The sequence below is a fragment of the Oculina patagonica genome, chromosome 1 (assembly GCF_052425735.1).
Source record: "Oculina patagonica isolate OP01 chromosome 1, crgOcupat, whole genome shotgun sequence".
Classification (NCBI taxonomy): domain Eukaryota; kingdom Metazoa; phylum Cnidaria; class Anthozoa; order Scleractinia; family Oculinidae; genus Oculina; species Oculina patagonica.
This window is the reverse complement of record NC_135758.1, coordinates 10,824,762-10,847,480: the sequence shown is the minus strand read 5'-3', so window position 1 is coordinate 10,847,480 and position 22,719 is coordinate 10,824,762. Positions and strand designations below refer to the sequence as shown.

Sequence of the window (22,719 nt, the reverse complement as noted above, 5' to 3'; positions counted from 1 at the left end):
GTCATCTTAAATTCATCAATATAGTTTCCCTCTGTAGTACTTATGAATGGTGCCTTGAAACAAGGAAAGCCTCGAGCCAAGTAAAGCTTATCCCAGTTTCGATAGCATTTAGCGGGTAGGAATATTTTTACTTCCCCCTGGATGGAATGCTAGTTCATCAAAGGGTACCCACGCAAAGCCTCCCCTCAGCATTATTTCACCGCTACCCATTTATACATCTGGGTGGAGAGAGGCACTATGAGAGTAAAGTGTCTTGCCCAAGCAGACAACACAGCCACCCCGGCCAGTGCTCGAACCCGGACCGTTCGATCCGGAGTGTGGCGCGGTAACCATAAGGCCACCGTGCCTCCCTCCTTGAAACAAACCAGAACAGAATATGCGGTTAACTTCAGTCGTTTTTAACCAATACAGTTTTTCGCCAGGAATCATTTAATTAGCGAGATGTGTACTGAAAGAATATTGACGACGCAAAGAAAAACATCATGCACTGATCTACAAACCGGTGTGGGAAAATTTTATGTCTGAGGTTTGGTGGGAGCTGAATTTAAAGACTGATGTTTTCAAACAGTACAGTCAAATCAACAGTATCAACGATTTCCAGCCAGCCAAATTACAAAAAAGCTTTAATATATGGCTAGTGCCACTAACGGTGGAAAACACAATACTGCGCTGTGAGTGGCTGAAAGATCGGGACGATGGGACTATAATGCCCGCTGTGTAGCACAATATTAAGGTGGTGTTCTTCAGGCCAGGTAATAAATCCTTTTTTGAACAAGCTTGTTCGGTCAAGATGGCTGGATATTTGCCTCGTTCTTTGTTTGCGTGATTATGGACCTCGACTGCGTCGCTACCCATAAACACACACAAAATAAACTCGGCTAACATGCAGCCATCTACACCTCACGATTGGTCAGTAACCCGTAAATAAATGTGGCGTTGAAAAGGCAAACAAGAAGTTACCATTTTGTGGTTCAAAGCTTGAACTGTTGTCAAGACTCCTAGAACCTGGAATGCCATTGGACAATTTTTTTGTTTTATGAGCAGAAAAGTTCACCCAGATCGAGTAGCAATGCTTCTGCAGGAGACGTTGATGATAAAAATAACTATAATTATTACAAGAACTTGATATGGCATTTATTATAAAACAAAAAACAAAAAACAGACTTTAGTTCTCCTGCCCTGTATTGAGCAATCTTTCACAGCCAAGAAACAGTTTTTCGTCGGCCACTTTCCACCATTTAATATTACTATAAAAAATATAAATGCGTTATTTTTTGATTCGCTAAATATTATTCCCAATTTCTGGAATTGTTTAATTATTTGTTACCTCTCGATAATAATTTTCTTGAAAAGCTTTAGAGTCCCTATAAAGGAATAAGCGACTTGGAAGATAAAATCGCAGTTATTTTGCTGGAACAACAACGATACAAACATTTTTTTTTACAAGAATTGTACTATTTCCCTTCGTGTTCCAAACACTTTTGAAGTGCTTGTCATTATTGGTTTCACCCTGTACTTTCATCATCATTATGTAAATGCCGACCAGTCTTCATGGTGCGGTCTCCATTGACAGCAATATGTCTCGAACCATTTCATTTCTTCTCTTCTTCTCCAATACACCGTCCTACAAAAATTAATAGATATGCCGACCTTGTAAATAAATAACAAAAATGTCAGGAAAAAATGCTAAAAAAGAGAAAATTAAAAGTACATAACACTGAAACTTTAGGCAGCTGCTATAATCATTTGACATGCTTAAATAACTGAGGTACATCCTGTTGTGAGGAGCGCATCTGCTTTTCAAGTAGTAATCAAAACAGCTCGCCAACGTTTATGTTCGTAAGTATATACCACTGGACAATGGTCGATTGTTGACTCGCGTACAGACTGGGCAGAGGGGTGGGGGGGAGGGGGGAGGAGTGGGCGGGGTTGGGAAAGAGAACATATTGCATACCTTCCACAAGACAACAAGGCCATCACATCCACATGAAGCAAAACCCTCCTCACCAAGATTAACTGCCATCTTGAAAACAAAAAGATAGGAAAAAAAACTATTGTCACTGTGTTTGGGCAAGAAGTGTTGTAGTTAATTAAAAGTGGTCTTAATTCAAGTGTGAACGTTAGTAGTACGAATTATAAAAATAGGTGTTGGTACAAAACTCATGCATGCAACACTGGGATAGGGCGTTCGTAGCCTCTGGCCTTTATTAGCCTTGGGTGAATATGTGATCTAGCTGATAGTGCAGGGCATAGCTACAGTAACCCATCCTACCTTTCTCAATCGTCTTGGTTCAGCAAAATAAGGTTTCAATGCAGCATTCGGGGCGTTCTGAGTGTATCGGATTTTTAGCAAAGTAGCTTTTTTTGAAACCAAATAAACTTTCCTTACTTACATTAATAGCGCCAGTGTGAGCAAGACACTCCCCAAGAAGAGCTGGAATCATTGGTGCTTTTGAAGTTTGAATTTCTGAAATACTGAAAAAGAAAGTCAAGATTAAATAAGATAAGACAAAAGGGAAGAGACGAGAAGATATGAGAACGGGTAAACATGGGCGTCATATTTACCTTTTACCAAGAAATCTTTCAACTTGCAAAGTGAAGGGTTTCAACTCAGAGCCATCACCTGTTGAGAGAATACAGTTCACAAAGAGTCATGAATCTCAAGACAAAATTAAAAAGACTGGCTGAAAGGTGACGAATCTCTGCCGAAATGTCAATTGTGTTCAACACAAAAAGACTCGTGGCCATTTCTTCTCCAATCACGACAATGAAATCGGTAAGAGGGTTGGACAGGAGAAGAAAGGGGAAAAGTGTTTACAATCTTGACATTATTTGGTAATTGCCCGTATATCATGCGGATTTTAAGAGTTCTTTCTCCGCAAATTATAAGTTTACTGTTCCGGATTTGTTGATTGCGTTAGATGTACACCTTGTACGACTTGTGTTTTCATCACTCGTCAAAATATTGGTAATTTTAATTTTCATTCTATTTCCAGCGTTTTACGGGAAGAGTATCACATTTCGATGTATTTCTCAGCCCCAACGAATAACTGACCCGTGTTTTGAGTACAATTGTCTTTTACAGAGTAAATCACTTACAGACCAAAAGGGGATTCGGAGAACCCCAAATTCTAACAGAGCCATCTTCAGAGCAAGTGGCCAGGATGTAACTATGGCAAGAAACAAAGAAGATAATTTGTTTATTCATTTAAAGAATCAAATTTTACTGCATTAATGGTAATAAGACTTGGACTTCACATAAATACTAGGTGAAGAGAATAGACGGAGACCCGTCCTTAGAAAGACAGGACTCACAGTTTCAGACAGACAGTTCTAACCAAAGATATGTACATGTAATTCAATTTTCAATGAAATATTAGAATTACTGTAAAATAAAGTTGAAATGGCTATATACATGCAGAAGGTGTTGAGAAATGACATTCTGCATATTATTTTGTTCAACACTGCAGGTGGAATAGCAATTCTTGGTTTTCACGTGATGTCATCAAAATTCTAAAACCCAGTCTAATCGCAAGACCCCTGAGTTTTTATTCTTCACTGACTATTAGACGTCCTTAATATATATCCTTTTGATGGTTTTTAGCTCGATAGCATTCGCCATCTTTAAGATAGAGCATTTTGAATTTCGGAGTTTCACGCCACACGAGTTTTAAAGATGGCCACCAGAAGGCCGTCACGTTTTCTTTAAAAGAAAAGCCTCATCCTGCGATTTTTAACAATCTAGAGAGTTGAGGTTTTGCAAGAAGTGTTTATGTAAATGTTCACTTGTTCATGAGGGTGTTTTGACCGCTTTTTGCAGCAGAATTTATTGCCAGCTGTTTTCATTGATTTTCGGCCGCCATGTTGGAGCCCAAGCAGTTGGGCTCAAACATGGCGATTCCATACTGTGCTCTCTAAATTTGCGTGGAACATTTTGACGGATAACTCGAGTACGGAATAACATACAGACCTGAGACTTGGACAAGGAGTTTATATAGTAGTTTTCTACAACCTGTGATATTCTTGATATTTTTGACTCAATTGTTTTGGATTTATTTTTTCGCGGCGTGACAGTGGCGTGACAGTGAAAACCACCCAAAATGAATCAGCCTTTTCACTCTGTAAATATTACTGTAAAGTGCGTGTCAAGTCTGATTGTCTAGTCTAGGTAGCAATGACTAGTTTTACTAAAGGCAAATAACAGACGTAAGAAACAAACAAACAAACAAACAAACAAAAAAATCTCACCCATCACATAGCAGAACAGAATGAATTATCTTCCCATGATGAGCATTTGTGACTTTGGCGAGGCAATTCCCTACAGTGACAAGAAAAAACACAGACTCACATTAAAATACCTACCTTGTAGCAAAAACAACAACAACAAACAAGAATTAAACATACTTAAATTGTACTAGTAATCATGAAAAATATTCTTCAATTTCAATATCATACAAAGAGTTTTTACTCTCTTTACTGTGCCAACACAGTTTGGCGTAATTACAACTGGAACGTTCAGAAAATTTGAGAAAGCAAATAAGTTGCTTTATGAGTTATTTAAAACATGTCAATAAGTAATTAATTTACTTGCAATACAAAGATGTACCTGACATTGCATCAAACAGGAAAAATCCATGACCAATTGAAGCAAAAATGTATCTCTAGAATAAAAGAAAGGAAAAAAAGAAAAATAGAATTTAATTTTTTGCTCATTTTTGGTTGATCCGTGTCGACCATTTTTAAAGGTCTCCGCACACGTGGGGACAAGACGTATGTAACATGTACCAGCGACAAAATCATGTGTTGTTCACACTGAGGGGACCTGCAGTGGGGACATGTAGCAGCAACAAAATCACAATGTGTACAAACACAAGAAAATGTAGCGGGGACATGTTCCAGGGACATGTCGCAGCGACACGTCCCCTCGTGTGTGCTGATTAGTTTTGGCACACGCAACACAAACTTTGAACCTGTCTTGTCCCTGCGACATGTTGCATGGAATTTAACTCGTTGAACTTCGTGCAACATGTCGCAGGGACAAAATGTTGCAGGAATTCGTGTTGCACATGCCAAAAATTATCAGCACACACGATGGGATGTGTCGCTGCAACATATCTCTGAGGCATGTCCCCGCTACAGTTACTAGTGTGTGTTCACATTTTGATTTTGTCACTGCTACATCTCCTCACTACACGTCCCCTCCGTGTGAGCAACACATGACTTTGTTGCTGGTACATGTTGTTGCGACATGTCCCTGCGTCTTGTCCCCAAGTTGCGGAGACCTTAACAGTCATGCAGATAATTTTTTTGTGTTCCAAACCCTATGTTTGTTTTGTTAGCCTCTAGACATAAACAACTGCCAGCTTACCAAACAAGCAATACACCGACACATTACTGCTGGGTATGTTTGAGTAAATTACTGGTCGTTATGCAAAAGAATCAAACAGTGACAACACCCTTATTTCTTCCTCCCCCCCCCCTCTATACATGTACTGCAGATGACATTTGGTTGTTTTACAGGTAACAAGTTTAAAAATAATACATATTATATAATTATCATACCTGATCAACAGTGAACACATGCTGAGCACTAGCAGGATAAGTATGATTTGGCCCTTCATAGTTCTTAACAAAGTTAAACTGACGTGTGTAAGATAAGCTATGAGAGCTCCAAAGAACAATGGCTCCGTCCAACGATGCAGAAGCGAACATGCTGTCTAGAGTAGAGAGAAAAATCTATTTAAGAAATAGATTCCATTTTGCCGTGCGTCTGTTCAGTTATAATCACAGATGACGTCAAAAGGGTATGAACAGAGAAGTGGCCCACGAGGCGCTAGCCGAGTGGGTCACTGATGTTCATACACATTTTGACGTCTTCTGTGATCTACATTATAACTGAAAGACCCACGGCAAAATGGAACTATTTGTTTTATATAATAACACAAGACTTCACACACTTTAGTGTGAGCATGCCGCCGAAAGATGAGCTAAGGTTTTGAAATATTAAGTTTTCGTTAACACGAAGCACTGTTATAATCCGATTAATTAAATAAACAAAAAATGGTAATTGAAAGTCAATGAAAACTCTAACCTTTATTCCGATTTGGAAAGTTGTTCAAATCTGTAAACATAACCGAAGCGTTCAACCGCATTCGTTTGTTTCCCGTGGCGTCGTCCAATTGCACAACATCGATCTAACTTTCATACAGATTTCGGATAATTTTGAATAATTTACTGTCTTCTTCAAGCTCGTTTCGCCCAGTTAAATGCTTCGAAAGGTGAACGATGCTTGGCGTATGTTCTCACTGGACATTTGTAATTAAGCTGAACTTTTTTGCTTTGTTGTGGCCTCGCAAGTTTGAAAAACTTTGCCGACAACTCTGATTTGGACTATGAACTCTAATCACGCGCGCGAGTCACACCACCGCGTGACGTCATCCATGTGTCTGTACTCTGATAGATCATAAGACTTTTAGTAAGAACAATCAAAATGCGCGTAGAATTCAGGTTATTATATAATTTGTTATAACTTATACAGAACCGCTAAAAAGTAATGTAAGTTGACAGTCCTTCAAGCCTCTAGCCTTGAGACTAATGATAATCGATCCGGGGTGGGGGGGGGGGGGGGCAATCCCATATAATTATGAGCTGCAGAGAATTAATGTGGGAAGTTTGGAGAGACAGACAGGGTTTATTGTTTTCATTACATTTTGAAGAAAGAAGGCACCAAAACCTTGGAGAGTAATGGCGTGCAGAAATGAAAGTCAAACAAATATCTTTATGTTCAATTTGAAAGTAACCAGGTAATGACCATTGTGTATCATGGTACTGGTACCTGGATCCTGCCTTCTATTCTAATGAGAATCATGGGCAGGTGCCAGTGTAAGTGTAGTCAAGAGTTACTCCATTTCTAACGTGTGTCCTCCCACCTTTACTTACTTTATTTAATTAGGACATGACAAAGTTTACCTGCTACACTGATCAGGCATCTAATTGATTCCCTGTGTGGTGAAAGTTTCTTGAATTCCACTATTTTGAGTTCTTCTGAATCATCTGAAGGCTTCACCACAGAGTACACCACTGTAAAAAACAATCAAAAATTAAAATAACCTCAGGCTGAGCGGAAGATGGCTGATAAATAAACAAATAAACAATGTGTGGCTCCAGAAAATGTCCATACTCCCCCCACAGAAGGGATTGGAAATTCCTGGGGGTGGGAGAGGTCTCAAAGGCTGAAAGGTTAATTTGAATTTCCATAGGGGTGGGGGAGTCTTAAGACAAACCCCAATCCATGGGGGAGGCATGGATTTATTTATGGAACTACACAATAATTATTATAAGTATTTAAATATTATATTCACACAAAAGAAGTTTGTTCCTTTTTAATTAAAAGAAACTCAACCTTACCAAGGGATGACTTATTGGAGGCAGCCACTATTCTGTTATTTTTTATTGGCAGCAATGAGTGAATATCAGCTGAAATTTAAGAAGTTGACCATTATTAAATGATTAGATTAAAAAAAAAATAATGTTCTCAGTTCATTTGGTTTACCACATATCCTGATAATAAACCATAAGCATCAGGGATGGAAATGTTTTTGGATTGTTTTCTTAAAAAAGGAACTAATGCACATTTAAATCATATTTTTATTAGTTTTGGTTTTTGAAACTTCGAATAATGCAGACTTAAATAACCATTAACAACAAATTCGCTCTCATATTTACAAATAAAGACAACACAACACTGGCAGTAAATGGGACTATGGACACTGGGTGCTCCCTGGGATAGCAACAAGCGAGGGTGGTAGCAACACACCCTGAGAAGCGTAATTGGGTGGTTAGCGAACAGCACCCTGCAAACTAAGTGGGGCGGTAAGCGGACACAAACCCCAAAGCACAAACTTGGGCGGTTAGCGGACACACCCAGATAAAGTGAATGGCGACAGCAACCCTTGGGCGGTTCGCGGGCACGCCCAGTGAATGAATGGGGTGGTTAGCGAACTCACCCAGAGAATGAAGCCCCCCGACCCAGCTAGGTAGCTAAAGATAAGGTGGGCTAAGGGACCCACCCAACCTGCCACGGGCGATGGCTAAGTGGAAGGTGTGCACCCAGGCCAGTAGTCCAAGTTTATTGTAAAGGGAGGGTAGGGATGGGAAAAGCAAACTTACGAGTAACAGTAGATAGCGTGTGATGCGTGCTAGTAGAAACAAAGACTGGTATATAAAAGCACATGCACGCACGCATTGTTCACTTGAGACCTGATATGCTACGGATGGCCAAAACTGATAATGGAATCAACGATTGACATAAGCACTAAGTGCTGATAGTGATACCCAGTTAATGGAGCTGATAGCATCCACTGTTTATATAGCAAGTTCGCCGGAATGTTTGTAATACAATACATCGATTAAAATAACTCTGTAGCCAAGGCATATTTACTGAATAATGCTACGCTCTTGTAGTTAACTGTACTTTACGAGTAAAGTGTACATTAACAACAAATTCGCTCTCATATTTACAAATAAAGACAACACAACACTGGCAGTAAATGGGACTATGGACACTGGGTGCTCCCTGGGATAGCAACAAGCGAGGGTGGTAGCAACACACCCTGAGAAGCGTAATTGGGTGGTTAGCGAACAGCACCCTGCAAACTAAGTGGGGCGGTTAGCGGACACAAACCCCAAAGCACAAACTTGGGCGGTTAGCGGACACACCCAGATAAAGTGAATGGCGACAGCAACCCTTGGGCGGTTCGCGGGCACGCCCAGTGAATGAATGGGGTGGTTAGCGAACTCACCCAGAGAATGAAGCCCCCCGACCCAGCTAGGTAGCTAAAGATAAGGTGGGCTAAGGGACCCACCCAACCTGCCACGGGCGATGGCTAAGTGGAAGGTGTGCACCCAAATTATGCCCCAAATACTGCCAGGACAATACATTAGTAAACACAAATTTACAAAGGTCTACACTGTCCTGTGCTTGGATCCCAAGGATGAAGCGGAGAACTATGTGTGGTGGCCAGCTGGGCAGGGACTGATTGGAGGATTGAAGCAGGTGTCCTTATATATTGGGTGTAGCAGTTGCTGGACAATCGGCCAAGGGTTTGGATAAGCCAGGGGGGAAGGCCGGCCTCTGCAGCAGTTGTAGCAGCCCCAATGCGGAAACTGTGGGATGCATAACGCTCTGTGGCAAAGCCTAAACGTTGGAGCAGGATGCGCAGGATTGAAGTGACTTTGTCCCTGGTGAGAAATTGCCCAGTAGAGAAGAGGTAAAGCGGGGTGGCACTGCGGGATGGCTGATGCGCTAGGTAACGATGCATGGCCCGTACTGCACAAACCGAGCGGCCAGAAGGAGCAAGTTTGATGGAACAACCCTTCCGGAAGGGATCGGTTTTGGATGATTTTAGCTGCATTGTTAAGGATCCATCAGAGGTAAAACTTATGTCTGAATGAGACAAGTGAACGAGGGAGTTGAAATAAGTTGAAGATGGTGAGGTGAACTCACTTGAACGTAAAAAACCAAAGAAGGCCAAAGTGAAGGCTGACCAGAGCATGAGTTTGTCTTGCGAGGCAAACTGGGGGTCAGCTGCCAGTGCTCCTTTCAATTGACGCATGACCGACATAGTTATGGGTAGTCGGCGTCGAGAAGAAAGTCCATTCGTGCGTTTAATGCCACGTAACAGTAGATGAAGGAGGGGGGCATCTGCAAACGGGTCGGTGAGGCGGTTTTCGATGTGGGCATAACGGATCCCGGCCAGATACAATTTAATGGTGGGGAAGCTGACTTGATCGGAGAGCCAAGACGCAAAATATCGTAGCTGTAATTCAGATGCAGGGAATGGATCCCATTGCCTGGAGTAGCAGAAGGTAGAATACCTGCGAATTCCAGCTTGGTAAGCACGGCGTGTGGAGGGTGCGATGGCTTGCGACTGGAAAAAAGCTAAGCGACCATCCAGAGGGTCTTGGCTGAGGGGGGAGCTGCCGTCTGATCCCAGTCTGCCTGAGGGGCGAGTTGGCGGAAGCGGAGCATCTGAAAACGGGACAAAGCATCAGCAATGGAGTTGTCAGTTCCATGAATGTGGGAAACAAGAACTGAAAATTGGTGGGAAGCAGCACAAAAGAATATTGACCGAACAAGGTGCATGAGGAGGGAGTTACGGGAGGAACCTTTTGCCCAAATATCCACAACTGATTGGTTGTCACAGTGAAATAGCAATTTCTTGCCCCTCCACAGTGGACCCCATAGGAGGCAAGCAAGAGCTATGGGGTACAGCTCCTTCCACTGGATGGAGCGGTCCGCCAAGTTAGGAGGCCAGGAACTGTTGAGCCAATGGCCTTGAAAATAGATGCCAAAACCAAGACCTCCAGAAGCGTCGGTGAAGAGCTCAAGGTCCGGAGATCTTGACCAGAATGGATCAGGAATAATAGCGCGGCCATTCCAGAGTGGGAGGAACTTCAGCCACCAAGCTACATCCCGGCGTGCTTCCACATTTAGGGATATATGATGGTGGGGAAGGCGAGCCGTTGTACTCAGATCAATCAGGCGCCGGAGGAATATGCGACCAGCTGGGATGATTCGACAGGCGAAGTTGAGTTTACCGATGAGGGAGAGGAGTTCCCTTTTTATGCATTTTTTACAAGAGGACCAAGCCTGAAGTTCAGCTAAAAGCTCCGAGAGTTTGTCGGGAGGTAAGGAGCATTCCATAAGATTGGAGTCGATGAGTATACCGAGAAACACCAGCTGAGTGGTTGGACCTTCCAGTTTGTCGGGGGCCAGGGGAATGCCCAGACGATCAGCGGTTTTGACCATGGTTTGGACTTGAGATGCACACGATGGTGAAAGTGGTGGACCTACGGTAAAGTAGTCGTCAAGGTAGTGCATAAGAGCTGAGATGGCATAGTTGTTCTTTAGTATCCACTCAAAGGCATCGGCTAAACGATTAAATAGGAACGGCGAGGAACGGAGACCAAACGGTAGGCGGAGGTCGACATAGAATTTTCCTTGCCAATGCATGCCGAGGAGATCTCGGTCCATAGGAGACACCGGGCATAGACGAAACGCGTGCTTGAGGTCGAGCTTAGCCATTAGAGCACCGGTGCCAAAAGAAGCTACTAGGGATAGGGCTTGATCGAAGGAAGCGTAGTGTAAGGTGTAAACCTCTTTACTTATGAAGTCATTGATGGAAGAGCCTCGGGGTGAGGAAAGATCCATGATGATACGCCAAGAGCCGTCCTTTTTAGGAACAACCCCGAGAGGTGAGCATTGTAGGGTTGGAAGGGGGAGAGATGAGAAGGGACCTGCTGTGTGGCCTCTACTGATCTCTTTCTGGAGTGCCTCGGTAACTGCTTCAGGGTGAAGGAGGGTGGATTTTAAATTTGGAGTAATCCTGTGGTGACGGGGGCCCTGGTAGCCAATACGACAGCCAAATTGCAGGTCATGGAGCAGATCTGAAGCGAATTGTCGGTCAGGATAGTGCTTTAATTCTTGAGCCAAGTTGGGTATACAAACAGGAGTTGATGGAGGAAGGTGGGAAAGACTGGAGGACAGATTATTACAGTACTCCTTTTGGGCACTGAGTACTGGGATGGGTGCCGCCACAACCTTGGTTACTGCAGATGTGAAGGAATTGGCAGTTGGTGCGACGACAGAAACGACGGTTGAAATCCCTGCAGGTGAAGTTTGGTGAAGGGGAAGAGAGGTTGACCTGCTGAGTGTGGGCAGGTGGCTTAGGGGTGCTGGTTGTAGAGGAGGCTGACCCAGAAGTGAATGGCTGAGCTTGGGCTGCGGGGCGACGAAAGGACTGGTTGGCTTGGGTATGAGTAGGGCAATTTAAAGTGCGATGGCCGTAAGAATGGCAAGAAATGCAAAAGGGGAGCGTTTCCTCTTTCAAGATATCATTGTAGAGCTGGTCGTTGGTATGGGCCCAAGACATCGATGGGTTAGTGGCGGCCATGTAGCGGAAAGCTGTGTCGTACATAATCCACGCGGACGCTCTAAATTTCCGGCTGAACTTACAGATCTGATCTTGGTAGGCCAGGAGATCAGGGGCAAGAAGAGGGAAGTGGTGAAGGACTGTTCGTAGGTAAATATTCCAGGCCACCAACCAGGAATGAATGCCGTCGACCTTGCGTTTCCGTTGATGAGAGGGTACAAAAGCCAGGGATGAGGGGTCTTGGGCGTTGACCTCTAGTTTAAATTGGTTCTGTGCGGCCAAAGAAGGGTGAGGGTATAGGTTGTCAGACAGTAGATCAGCAAAATCTATGTACTCACGTTTGATGATCCGCTGCTGGATTTTTTGTGGAAGCGGTGGTAAATTGTGAGCAAGGGCAGAAGTGCCAGGCGTTCCCAACAAGTTGGCTGAGAGGGGACTGGGACCGAGTGCAGGAAATTGAGCGACGCCATGTTGTAACTGTTCGGCTCCTGTTGAAGCGTTGTTTAAATCAATCGGGCCATGAGGCGGGCGAGTTTGAATAGCCGTCGAAGGAGGCTGTCGTTGAGGAGACGCTGGAGAGAGCAATGAACTTGCAGCCGGGATTGGAGGCTGCTGCGAGCCAACACGCTCGCTATGAACGGCTGCCGAGATAAGTGATCGCAGCTGTGCAATCTGTTCGTCAGAAAAAGCACTCGCTTGGGCAGGATTTGCACCGACGTTAACCATCAAGGCCGGTGGAGGAACGTTGTCTGGGCCAACAACGTCGTTGGGGCCAGCAGGTGGTGGGTTTGCGTGTTCGAAAGCGTGAATTCGTTCGGCGAGGCGTGCCTTTGACCCAGTTGTCACTAAATGTCGTGCCGAAGCTAGCAACACCAAACTCTGGCGCGGTAAAGCCAAGAGTTGACCCAGCTCCATGGAAGCCGGATTGACTGCCGGGTTGGAGGCACGGCGACGATTTCTTGTAGCACGAGGCATACTCAGAGCAAAGCAAACTTACGAGTAACAGTAGATAGCGTGTGATGCGTGCTAGTAGAAACAAAGACTGGTATATAAAAGCACATGCACGCACGCATTGTTCACTTGAGATCTGATATGCTACGGATGGCCAAAACTGATAATGGAATCAACGATTGACATAAGCACTAAGTGCTGATAGTGATACCCAGTTAATGGAGCTGATAGCATCCACTGTTTATATAGCAAGTTCGCCGGAATGTTTGTAATACAATACATCGATTAAAATAACTCTGTAGCCAAGGCATATTTACTGAATAATGCTACGCTCTTGTAGTTAACTGTACTTTACGAGTAAAATGTACAGCAATACTTTAAGAATTCACTTTTTAAGAATACATACAGTGTTCACTATTTCTTGCCATTTTGTCAAGCATCTCTCCTTTCTCATTCCAAACACACAGGTCCTGACCACCGGAGAAGAAAATCTTGTGCTCTTTCATGTTAACTAAACACTGTGTGACAAACAAAAACAAATGAGCAAATAAACAAACAAAATCAATCAAACAAATAAAAGACATAATGATTTTTATTTTACTGTACTCCAGAGTATGTAACTAGTCAAGAAGATGTCATAGTCAGTGCCATTTGTAGCTGGAGGTCTGATCATGTGACCAATCTCTACGTCGATAAAATTTTTGACCACAACTTAAAGAATGTCAGAAAATTGGAAATTGGCAGTCTGGGTTCATGCCCTGGCCAGCATCACTGCATATTGCCGTTGTGCGAGACACAAATTTTACTCATGCACTGCCTCTTTTTGTCTAGTTATATCAAACTTAATGCTGGGCATTAAACTCTGCAATAGATTAGCATCCCATCCAGGGGGTAGTAGTAATATTAATAATATTAATCTCATAATAACTTAAGTTATGCTGCAGAAACCAAGATTATTCTCAGAAAGATAGGTTATGTACATTGTCTCAATGCAGCGCATACATAAAATTTTATAAATAAATTGCAATTAAGTATGTAGTGTATTTATTATTGATAAAAGAATTGTCTAATTATAATAATTAAAGTGCACACAGACCTTCACAGAGCCACCATGTTCTGTGATTGTGTGAAGACATTGACCATCATCCACATCCCAAACCTTTTAAAAACCACCACAAAAACAGAGAGGGTTAAGGAAAGAAAAGTGCGTAAGATCTGGTCTTGACTTCTTGTTTATATAAATTACAGTACAGGTATAGTTTCTTTGTGATTTGACACTGGCTGTTTTTTTCGACGTCACCTTGCAAGTCGTTTCAAAACGTAACATCGAAAAAACAGTCAGTGTCAAACCACAAAAAACTATGTCATCACCAGTGACTACATTAACACCAATTTTAAACACAGTTCAGGTAGCTTTCACGTGACTGCAATTTCAACTATAAGTCAAAATAAGATATTTAACTGCAGATATCTTGATTTCCATTTCAATCTAATTGGTGCGACATGAAATAACGCACTTGCAAAATCAATGTGCCCTGCTGAAACACCTACACAGAGCTACAAATTTGCCAAACACAGAAACTGCAAGCAGTTAATGCAAGGATACTAATATGGTTCTGTCTGAGGAGCCAGTCAGCAGGAGAGTGGTGGCTATGTCTTCATTCTGATATTCCTGTCTCTGGTGCAATAAAAGCATGCATTTAATGGGTCGCGAGTGACCTCTAAGAACACTAAGACGTTTTCCAGTCTGTGAAAAGAAAAATTGAATGAATAGTTAAAGCTGTGTACATTCTTTAGTCACTTAATAATTCTAAAGTCATTTTCAAAGGTTCTTGCACAAAATAAAATGACCTGCAGAGGAGAACTTTTCCCAGGGGCAGATCTAGGGGGAGGGTGCAGGGGGTGCGCACCCCTCCCGGAGATGACCTGTGGCTTGGTATTCACTTTTACTGGTGAAACTTGTTTTTGTCACAAGACTTTATGCCATTCCTGAGTAGTGTACCCCCCTCCTAAGAAAAATCCTGGATCCACCCCTGCTTCCTTATCTGAATGTATGTCAAAAAAGAATTTTTGTTGAGTATTGAGTTAGCTTAGAAACATGAGGGGAAGCTAAGACAAGTTTGGAAGAATGAAAATGTCAGCAGCAAGAACACCAGCCACAGGCAAGTGCGTCAACTTGAGATATCTCCCGTACTTTCACAAGTTTCTATAACTTGATAGAAAATGGATAAAATTGTGCTTGTTATGTGTTTCTATCGAGTTAAGGTCGCGGGGGACACCTTAGGCTCATCATTATGCATTTATTTAAAGCGTATGCACGAAGTTCAATGACTGACATCGAGAACTTTACGACGAGATATTTGCATAAAAAATATGAGCACACGGGCGTGATTTGATGTGTTTGCGTCTGGAATTGTTTGTCTCTTTGAAAACCCATTGTTCTCATCAAAAAAGCGTGGAATATAATTACCATAATTACCATTTTGAAACCGTTTTTTGATCGGGACACCTTCGGAAATCTCAAAGTTTGGACTTTTCCGACAATTTTGTGGCAGAGAATTCAGCGCGGATATAGAACTTCATGAGCTGCCACTGCAGAGAGGTAAACTAGGAATACTGTAGTGTGTCATAACAGAGGCGGATTTTTAAAAGAGCGCTTTTAGAAAGAGGTAGAAGGCATTCAATTAAAATTTGCGCATTTAAACCGCCATAACTTGCTGGAAAACTTTAAATTAAAAAATCCGCTTCTGTTATGACACTCTAGAGATATTGACTGATTAGTTTTTGACAAGATCACAGTGTGCTGTCTCCTACTCGTTCTACAAACTCTGCCACGAAATCATGTTCTTCCCAATTTGGCAGTATCATGGCTATAACATCGCCGCAGGTACAATCTACCAAATAAAAGATGACATACATAATCTTTTATCATTTCTTTATGTCTCTGTAAAATTTGAGCTTAATCGCATTCATAACAGCCGAGGAATAAGCGTTTTAAAAGATGCAGGTCAAGCAAAATTTCGCTTCATGAATTTATTCATGCTGTATATATCCCCCACAACCTTAAAGAAGTACAGCTCTTGGCACACCCTTTGTGTGTCTGTAAAATGTAAACCAAATGTAAATTAAAGTGGAAACCTTGGCATCCCAAATGACTGCAAGATTGTCATCAGATGCTGAGGCAAACCTGAGGATTAATAAATAGTCATCAGTTTAGCATCCATTAAGTAAAAAAAAAAATTTCCAAAGAGTTTCCAAAAATTTGCAGAGCGACAATGATATAAACCAATAAACTTGGCCTTATGAGCAGCTGCCATATTAGTTTGCATGACCTACAGGAAGAAATCGATGAACCACATAAACACAGCACTCACAGGTAAAAGTTTTCATTAATTTTCACATACATGTATCAATGATGATATATGTCAAGATATTCACTGTAGCTGTCTTCTCCCTGTTATTTATGTTTTTATGTAAAATTGTAAATACTGTATGTCTTAGTCTGTAAGTCTTTGTTTGTACTTTTTTTGTAAAACATGTAATAAAAAGTAATAAAATACAAAAAAATCATATCACTGAGAGCAGTAAAAAAATTATTTTTTAATCGGGTAAAATTATTATTTTTCAAAGATTGTTGGGGGAGGAGGGGTGGGGGGGAGCTGAAGCCCCTAGAGAGAACTTCTTGTTTCGGGACAGATTTGAGAAATCCAGAGCAGGCAAGAAAGGACCATCTTGCAATTGCCCCCTCGGGTAGCCAATCAGAACACAGGATTGTAATCATCTTGCCCGCGCACTATTTCAGCCATAATTACAATAATAATGAAATATTGACTTGAATATATATATTTGGGGTGTTTCTAATGATTACGGTATATATTAATTGAAGGACCGAGAGCAAAAACAACACATCGAGTTTTGGCCAAATTGAACAATGTCACAAAAAACTCCAAATTTCGCACGCAAGTTCGTTTACATGTGCTCAACACTGCCCTGTATTAATTTTGCTGGTCTTTCCTGCGTTTTCGAAAAATAACGCATCCAAAAAGACAAGGTTTTTGCTGGCGGCATATTAAGGAATTTTCTTTGAAAAACGATAAACAAAGGAACCCTTTTGTTTCTTAAAACAATGAAACCAGCAAACGTTTTAAGGATCAAACTATAACTCAAACAACTCTAACCCTAAGGTTAGGGTTAACGTTCCAAGTTAGGGTTTAAGTGCTTAACCCTAAGGCAAAAGCAAACCCCGAGGCTCAGGGTTGGGTTTAGCGTTTCAAGTTGGGGTTACAAAATCAAGTTAGGGTTAAGATCCGAGTCGGCCTTAACCCTAAGATCGCGCTTTTCTGGCCGTAAGCTTTCACTCCAGTTTGCTTGAGGTTAGCTTTCACTGCAGTCTGCTTGCGGTTAGCTGGTTTTTGTTGTTTGGGGCAACACTATTTTGATAAGTTTTCTCGATAAAGCGCCTGCACAACACTCAACTTCTGTGACACGCACGCCGTTGATCCGATTTAAGGAACGCCAAGTAAATGGCATGGCGAGCGTGCTCAGCAAAATCAAATTCTGCTGGTTTTCCAATTGCATCTTGCTTTTGCTTTCAGTAAAGCGCTGTTTGCTCTCCCATCTCCAATCCTTACATTATTACATCACACAATCTACAAGACCCTGCGTGCGTAATCAAGACAAGATCACACACACTTTTTGACCGATCCATACGTGCATATTTAATGAGGTAGAGAAAACAAATTTGCGATGGGAGGTAGCGCTCCGGGCACTCACAAATATCTTATAAGTCCAAAACCAGGTCACTTCTCGGCAACTTTGTCGCAGCAGCATCCAAGCGGACACTGCAACCCAAATTTTTCCGCTAAACAGCGCTGTTGTACAAAACAAAGGCAGGAACATCCCTCAGTTCTTCGAGCGATGCTTTAAACTTACGGGTATTCAGACTTAATGATGTCCTTCAACCACCTGCAGCCGCACTTACGCTAAAACTAACCAAAGGCTTTGATTTTCAGGAACAAACGGCCATTTTTTTCTCTTTCCTCTCACGTGACACCTATCAGGTGACATCGCGTCACAATGTGAGATCCAGTCCTTTTCTTAAAGCGAATCCTCAACATGGCGACTAGAAACTAAAAGCATGGCTCTGACACGTTTTTCAACCTCCCCGGACAGTTAAATAACGCTAGAAGGAAAGATTTACATGCGATGTGTCGAAAAACTCATACTGCTGGCTGACTGTGGAGAACGTAAGCTTTGCAAAACGCCTTTGTTCTTTGCATACGTAATTTCTGAACAACAAAGCTAAATCCAGCGAATTTGAATACAGATCAATGTTAAGCACATGTAAACGAACTTGCGTGTGAAATTTGGAGTTGTTTGTGACAATTTTCAATTTGGCCAAAACTCGATGTGTTGTTTTTGCTCTCGGTCCTTCAATTTATTTATTTTGACATGGCCTTATTCTCCCAGAGGAAAGCTAGGGTAAAAGCAAGCATTTATTTGACATCGATCTAAGGTATTTACCTCCTGTCATCAATGATGGTTAACAGATGCACAATGTCTGTGTGCGAAGAGAGAAGTCTCAACTCTGTAAATGGATTTCTTGGTTGATCATCTTCAATTTCTGGTACAGTGTCTTCCTACAGACAGCAAGGCAAGCTATAATCAGGGACTGTGGGTGAGGGGGATGGAAGAGGGTTAAAGAGTCTTACATTCTACATAGTACATAGTATGATAACAAGGGGACTGGACATCTCCCCTCCCTCCCCAGGCCAAAAGTGAGCAGCCTTGTGGGGGCCCGGATAATCTGCGAGCCAGCGAGCCATGCGAGCCACTTCGGTTAGCCTAAATAGCACATTGATTGGCCTAAATAGCACTTCGGTTAGCCTAAATAGCACTCTGGTTAGCCTGCAGTTAGCTTAGGTAGCTTACGGTTAGCCTTTTATTGGGATTAGGGATTTCTAGCTCGCATGGCTCGCATGGCTCGCGAGTCAAGCGAGTCATGCAAGCCATTCAGGTTAGCCTAAATAACACATTGGTTAGCCTATATAGCACTTCGGTTAGCCTAAAGTTAGTTTAGGTAGCTTGCGGTTAGCCTTTTATTGGGATTTGGGATTTCTGCCTCGCATGCCTCGCTGGCTCGCATATTATCCTATCTCCCTTCTGGCATAATGTTTGGGTTACAACATACATATTATTTATTTTATTAGTAAAGAACCCTACAGGTGATTGGTTAATTGGAGGATTATGCCCAAGGCTGAACATTACAATCACAAAAAAAAATGAATAGTGGGTCAGGAAGAAGCCTGTGAAAACAGCCGCCTCTCATCCCTCCTGCTACTACGTTTTTGCACATAGTAGCAGGCAGGTAGAAGCAGGATTGATGAGAGGTAGGAGGGATAAGAGGCGGCTGTATTCACAGGCTAGTCGAGAAGCGAGGCTTCAAGGGCAACTGTGAAATTTTGAGGACAATCTTTCAACCAAGGGTAATTACCCTTCAAGTCAGAAAGGGGTTTATTTATTTTATTACCCTCCAATTAAATTCTACAATGTGCTTTGTAGGAATAAAAAAGGTAATAATCATAGCATAATATCAGCAAACAAAATGCAAGTTGATTGGTTTGACCCTCAAAAGGTGACTTTCTTTCTTTGTTTTTTTTTGTACTTCTATATAAAATCAGGCAATGGACATCAAATTGGAGGGGGGTTTTGACCCATATTTTATCTGATACCCATCTTCTGATTTTGTGCCACGTGATGTGTTTTGTCCTATGAAAGTGCACAAAAATAATTGTTGGGTTGCAAAGGCAGGTATGGCCTTGCTGGCTGATCTTCAATTTACCCCTCACCTGTCAAAACAGTCCTGAAGGCCCAAGTGCGTTAGGATTCTAGTGTGCCATTATGTACACTGTGTATGTGCATGCATAGACTACATGCTACATACATACATACATCACAGCAGTCGTTTTTCAGTTTTGACATTGGCCCCAGACCTCTCGTTCAAAGACCGGGCATATTCTATTCTCGTCCCCATAGCCCTTTCGTTTCTCTTAGCCGGCTAGGCCTTGGCACGAGAAAGCGAAGGGCTCTGGGGACACAGGATTTCCAGTCCTAGATTCTAGGACTTCTGGTCTTCATGTTAATATAAAGTCATGATGTTTCAAAAGAATGTATGAAAGAATCATTACGTTTTCGACTTCCGTTTAGGAATTCTTCGTTCCAAACAGTCAATCAAAACAATTCAAATTAATTCAAAAATCCTATGTGCCTGCCCAGAGCCTTTCGTTTTCTCGTGCCAAACTGGCTTAATCTCGTACCCAGATGTCTACTTACCACGGTAGTACACATCTGGTCAAGTGCGTTCAGTTCGCCAATCTGATTGGTTGATGAACAGCTTCAGCATTTGCGCGCGGATGATGCAAAATTTGTTTTGCACGCGCGCGCCGTACGTTAGCTAGTAAGAAAATATTTGGATTTGAAGGCTTTGCTAAAAACGCGTTCGTGTTTTAAACGTTACCAATGCGAACACAGGCGTCCCAAACTCACGATTCGAGAAATCGATCGAATAAACAATTTATGAAATCATATGAATGATTTATGCGAGCGTATGAATGATTTATGTAAGCATACGAGTGAGTTATTTTTAGCGCATCGAGTGGGACGTGACTGCTTGAAGTCGCGCGGTGTTGTGTTACAAATTAGACCGTTGGAGATTTGAGCGCTCTAATAATAATAATAATAATAATAATAATAACGGTTTATTGGTAACATTTCTACAGAGTAGCTCTACATTTACCAATTAACTTAACAAATCAATTACCAATTAACCTAAACAAATCTATAAGACTTTGAATGGAGTTTAAAATAACGCGGAATAAAAGCGCTCAACGAAATAAAATTTTACATTTTTTTCAATGAAATAAAGAAAATGTACTCACCTTTCTTGAATCCTGTTGTCCTTTTGGGCTATTTTATCGTTTTTGGGAGGGTTTTCAGGTTCTAGTCGTAGCCGGCTACAACTAGAACCTGAAACCCAAAAACGATGAAATAGCCCAAAAGGACAACAGGATTCAAGAAAGGTGAGTACATTTTCTTTATTTCATTGAAAAAAATGTAAAATTTTATTTCGTCGAGCGCTTTTATTCCGCGTTATTTTAAACTCCATATGATTTTATAAATCGTTTATTCGATCGATTTCTCGAATCGTGAGTTTGGGAAGCCTGTGGCAAAATCCGACTTTACCAGATGTTCTCTCCGAGGGTTGAGAAGATCTGGGTACGAGATTAAAGCTGGCTAACAGAAACGAAAGGGCTATGAGAGATCAAGTCAACTTATTCTAAAGCAAACCAGGCGAGCAAGTGAAAGGATTACAGGCTACACTCAGCTATAAAATACACAAGTTTATAAAAGTATACCCAATACAGACAAATGGGCCTGCAGATCCTGCAGATCATACCAGTGCAGATCGAATTGCAGTCACTGATTTAGACTTGTTTCAAGTCGCTCGTTAGATTCGCAGGAGACCGCTGGATACGGAAACAATGGGCGCGCGCAGGCATGAGAAACAAAATGGCGGAGGATCGTTGCGGAACGAGCGACTTGGCTCACCTGCAGCGCGCCAATTCTGAAATATGGCGTCACCGGTGGATTTTTCCACCGGTGACGCCATCGAGATTATGTCAATCATATTGTATTGCGCGCGAACTTACTGAGCGCGCTGTGCCCGCCAACTTTCGCGCGCTGCTCGCGAGACAAGCTTGCGTTTAACTTTTCAGCTCTTAAGTAGACTTGTTTCCTTCTCACATCGGCAGTTAAACCAGTTTTAGAACAAACAACACAATTGTCTTTTTTTGTGCATGTCCCTTTTAAATCTTACAGGAATGAGAGAGCCATCAAGGGCCCTAAGTATGATTTCCCACAAAAAGGGAAGAAAATCGCAATTTTAACACACGCCACAGCGCGCGTCAGCTGCACACGGCGCACGAAACTGACGTCAATACGATAAAAGAAACCAATTCAGTGCACACAAGCATGATGCAATTTTTCGCGGCAATAAACGTCAGCCAGAATCGATTTCCTGCAAGTGACACAAGTCGCTCGTTCCGAGCCATTCCTCGGTAAGGTCGCGCGCGCGTTCACAGAAATAAATCCCGCGCGATTACAAAGGTGATTTTACTCAAGTGGTCTTTCTCGCTTGATTTCAAAGCGATTTTATTTAAGTAACTATAGATGCAAAGAAAAAACGAGCGACTTGGGGCAAGTCTATCACTGATTTTGCAGACATTGATTAGCTAATTAGCATCTAAAAGTCTTTCCCCAATTAATAGCGGTACCTTTTGTTTTCCTCCGTTGTCCGGTCGTCTGCGGAACATAATTTTTTTCTGCTATTCATCGAGCCACTATCAGCAACACATTGTTGAAGGTTGTTTCACAGGGAGCAGAGGAACCAAATTCGACCTTTGTAAATATTAAAATGTTCGATCTATTTCGCAGCGCTTCTCCCGCCCTGGTTAAGTTGCTGGTTATCTGATCATTTTGTTTACGCGATGGTTAAACCAGCGGGAATCCTGTTGCGCTTGGCGTAGCCGCAGGCTCAATGACCGTGGGCGCCACAAGATCGTCAGCGTAAACAAAAAGATCGTATGACAAGCGCTACGAAATAGATCGAACATTTTAATATTTACAAAGGTCGAATTTGGCTCCTCCCTGTGGTTGTTTGAGCAACTCTGTTTTCGCAAAACAACTGACGAGATCCGCCATATTGAATTTTATCAGGGGTTAATTTCCGAGAGGGAATGGAAATGAGTCAATAAACTGAGGAGGGTGGGGAGGGACG

The 22,719-nt window shown here is 42.2% G+C and overlaps 2 protein-coding genes across 2 annotated transcripts; both read right to left on the bottom strand.

Annotated features, from left to right (window-relative positions):
- Positions 1-1,164: 1,164 nt before the first annotated feature.
- LOC144656216 (WD repeat-containing protein 41-like) lies at positions 1,165-22,634 on the bottom strand. Its single transcript, XM_078516462.1, has 16 exons — positions 22,217-22,634; positions 18,408-18,523; positions 16,023-16,071; positions 14,491-14,631; positions 13,981-14,043; positions 13,291-13,402; positions 7,408-7,476; positions 6,970-7,080; positions 5,563-5,717; positions 4,607-4,661; positions 4,249-4,318; positions 3,100-3,170; positions 2,566-2,623; positions 2,394-2,475; positions 1,955-2,023; positions 1,165-1,624 (listed from the first exon to the last, which is right to left on the bottom strand). The coding sequence occupies exons 1-16, from the start codon at positions 22,253-22,255 to the stop codon at positions 1,550-1,552; spliced, it is 1,335 nt and encodes a 444-aa protein (XP_078372588.1). The 5' UTR covers positions 22,256-22,634; the 3' UTR covers positions 1,165-1,549.
- On the bottom strand, positions 7,696-12,900 carry LOC144655512 (uncharacterized). The gene is made up of 2 exons (XM_078515759.1): positions 12,272-12,900; positions 7,696-10,030 (listed from the first exon to the last, which is right to left on the bottom strand). The coding sequence occupies exons 1-2, from the start codon at positions 12,846-12,848 to the stop codon at positions 8,955-8,957; spliced, it is 1,653 nt and encodes a 550-aa protein (XP_078371885.1). The 5' UTR covers positions 12,849-12,900; the 3' UTR covers positions 7,696-8,954.
- Positions 22,635-22,719: the final 85 nt, after the last annotated feature.

Excerpts from the sequence above, each read along its gene's own strand:
- LOC144656216 (XM_078516462.1), bottom strand. The coding sequence starts at position 22,255 with ATGTTCCGCAGACGACCGGACAACGGAGGAAAACAAAAG. Across the intron at positions 5,718-6,969 it reads ATGCCTGATCAGTGTAGCAG|ACAGCATGTTCGCTTCTGCA; the intron begins GTAAACTTTGTC and ends TCTCTACTCTAG. Across the intron at positions 2,624-3,099 it reads TCCGAATCCCCTTTTGGTCT|GTGATGGCTCTGAGTTGAAA; the intron begins GTAAGTGATTTA and ends TTCTCTCAACAG.
- LOC144655512 (XM_078515759.1), bottom strand. The coding sequence starts at position 12,848 with ATGGAGCTGGGTCAACTCTTGGCTTTACCGCGCCAGAGTTTGGTGTTG. Across the intron at positions 10,031-12,271 it reads CCAGCAGCGGATCATCAAAC|ATGCTCCGCTTCCGCCAACT; the intron begins GTGAGTACATAG and ends TCCCGTTTTCAG.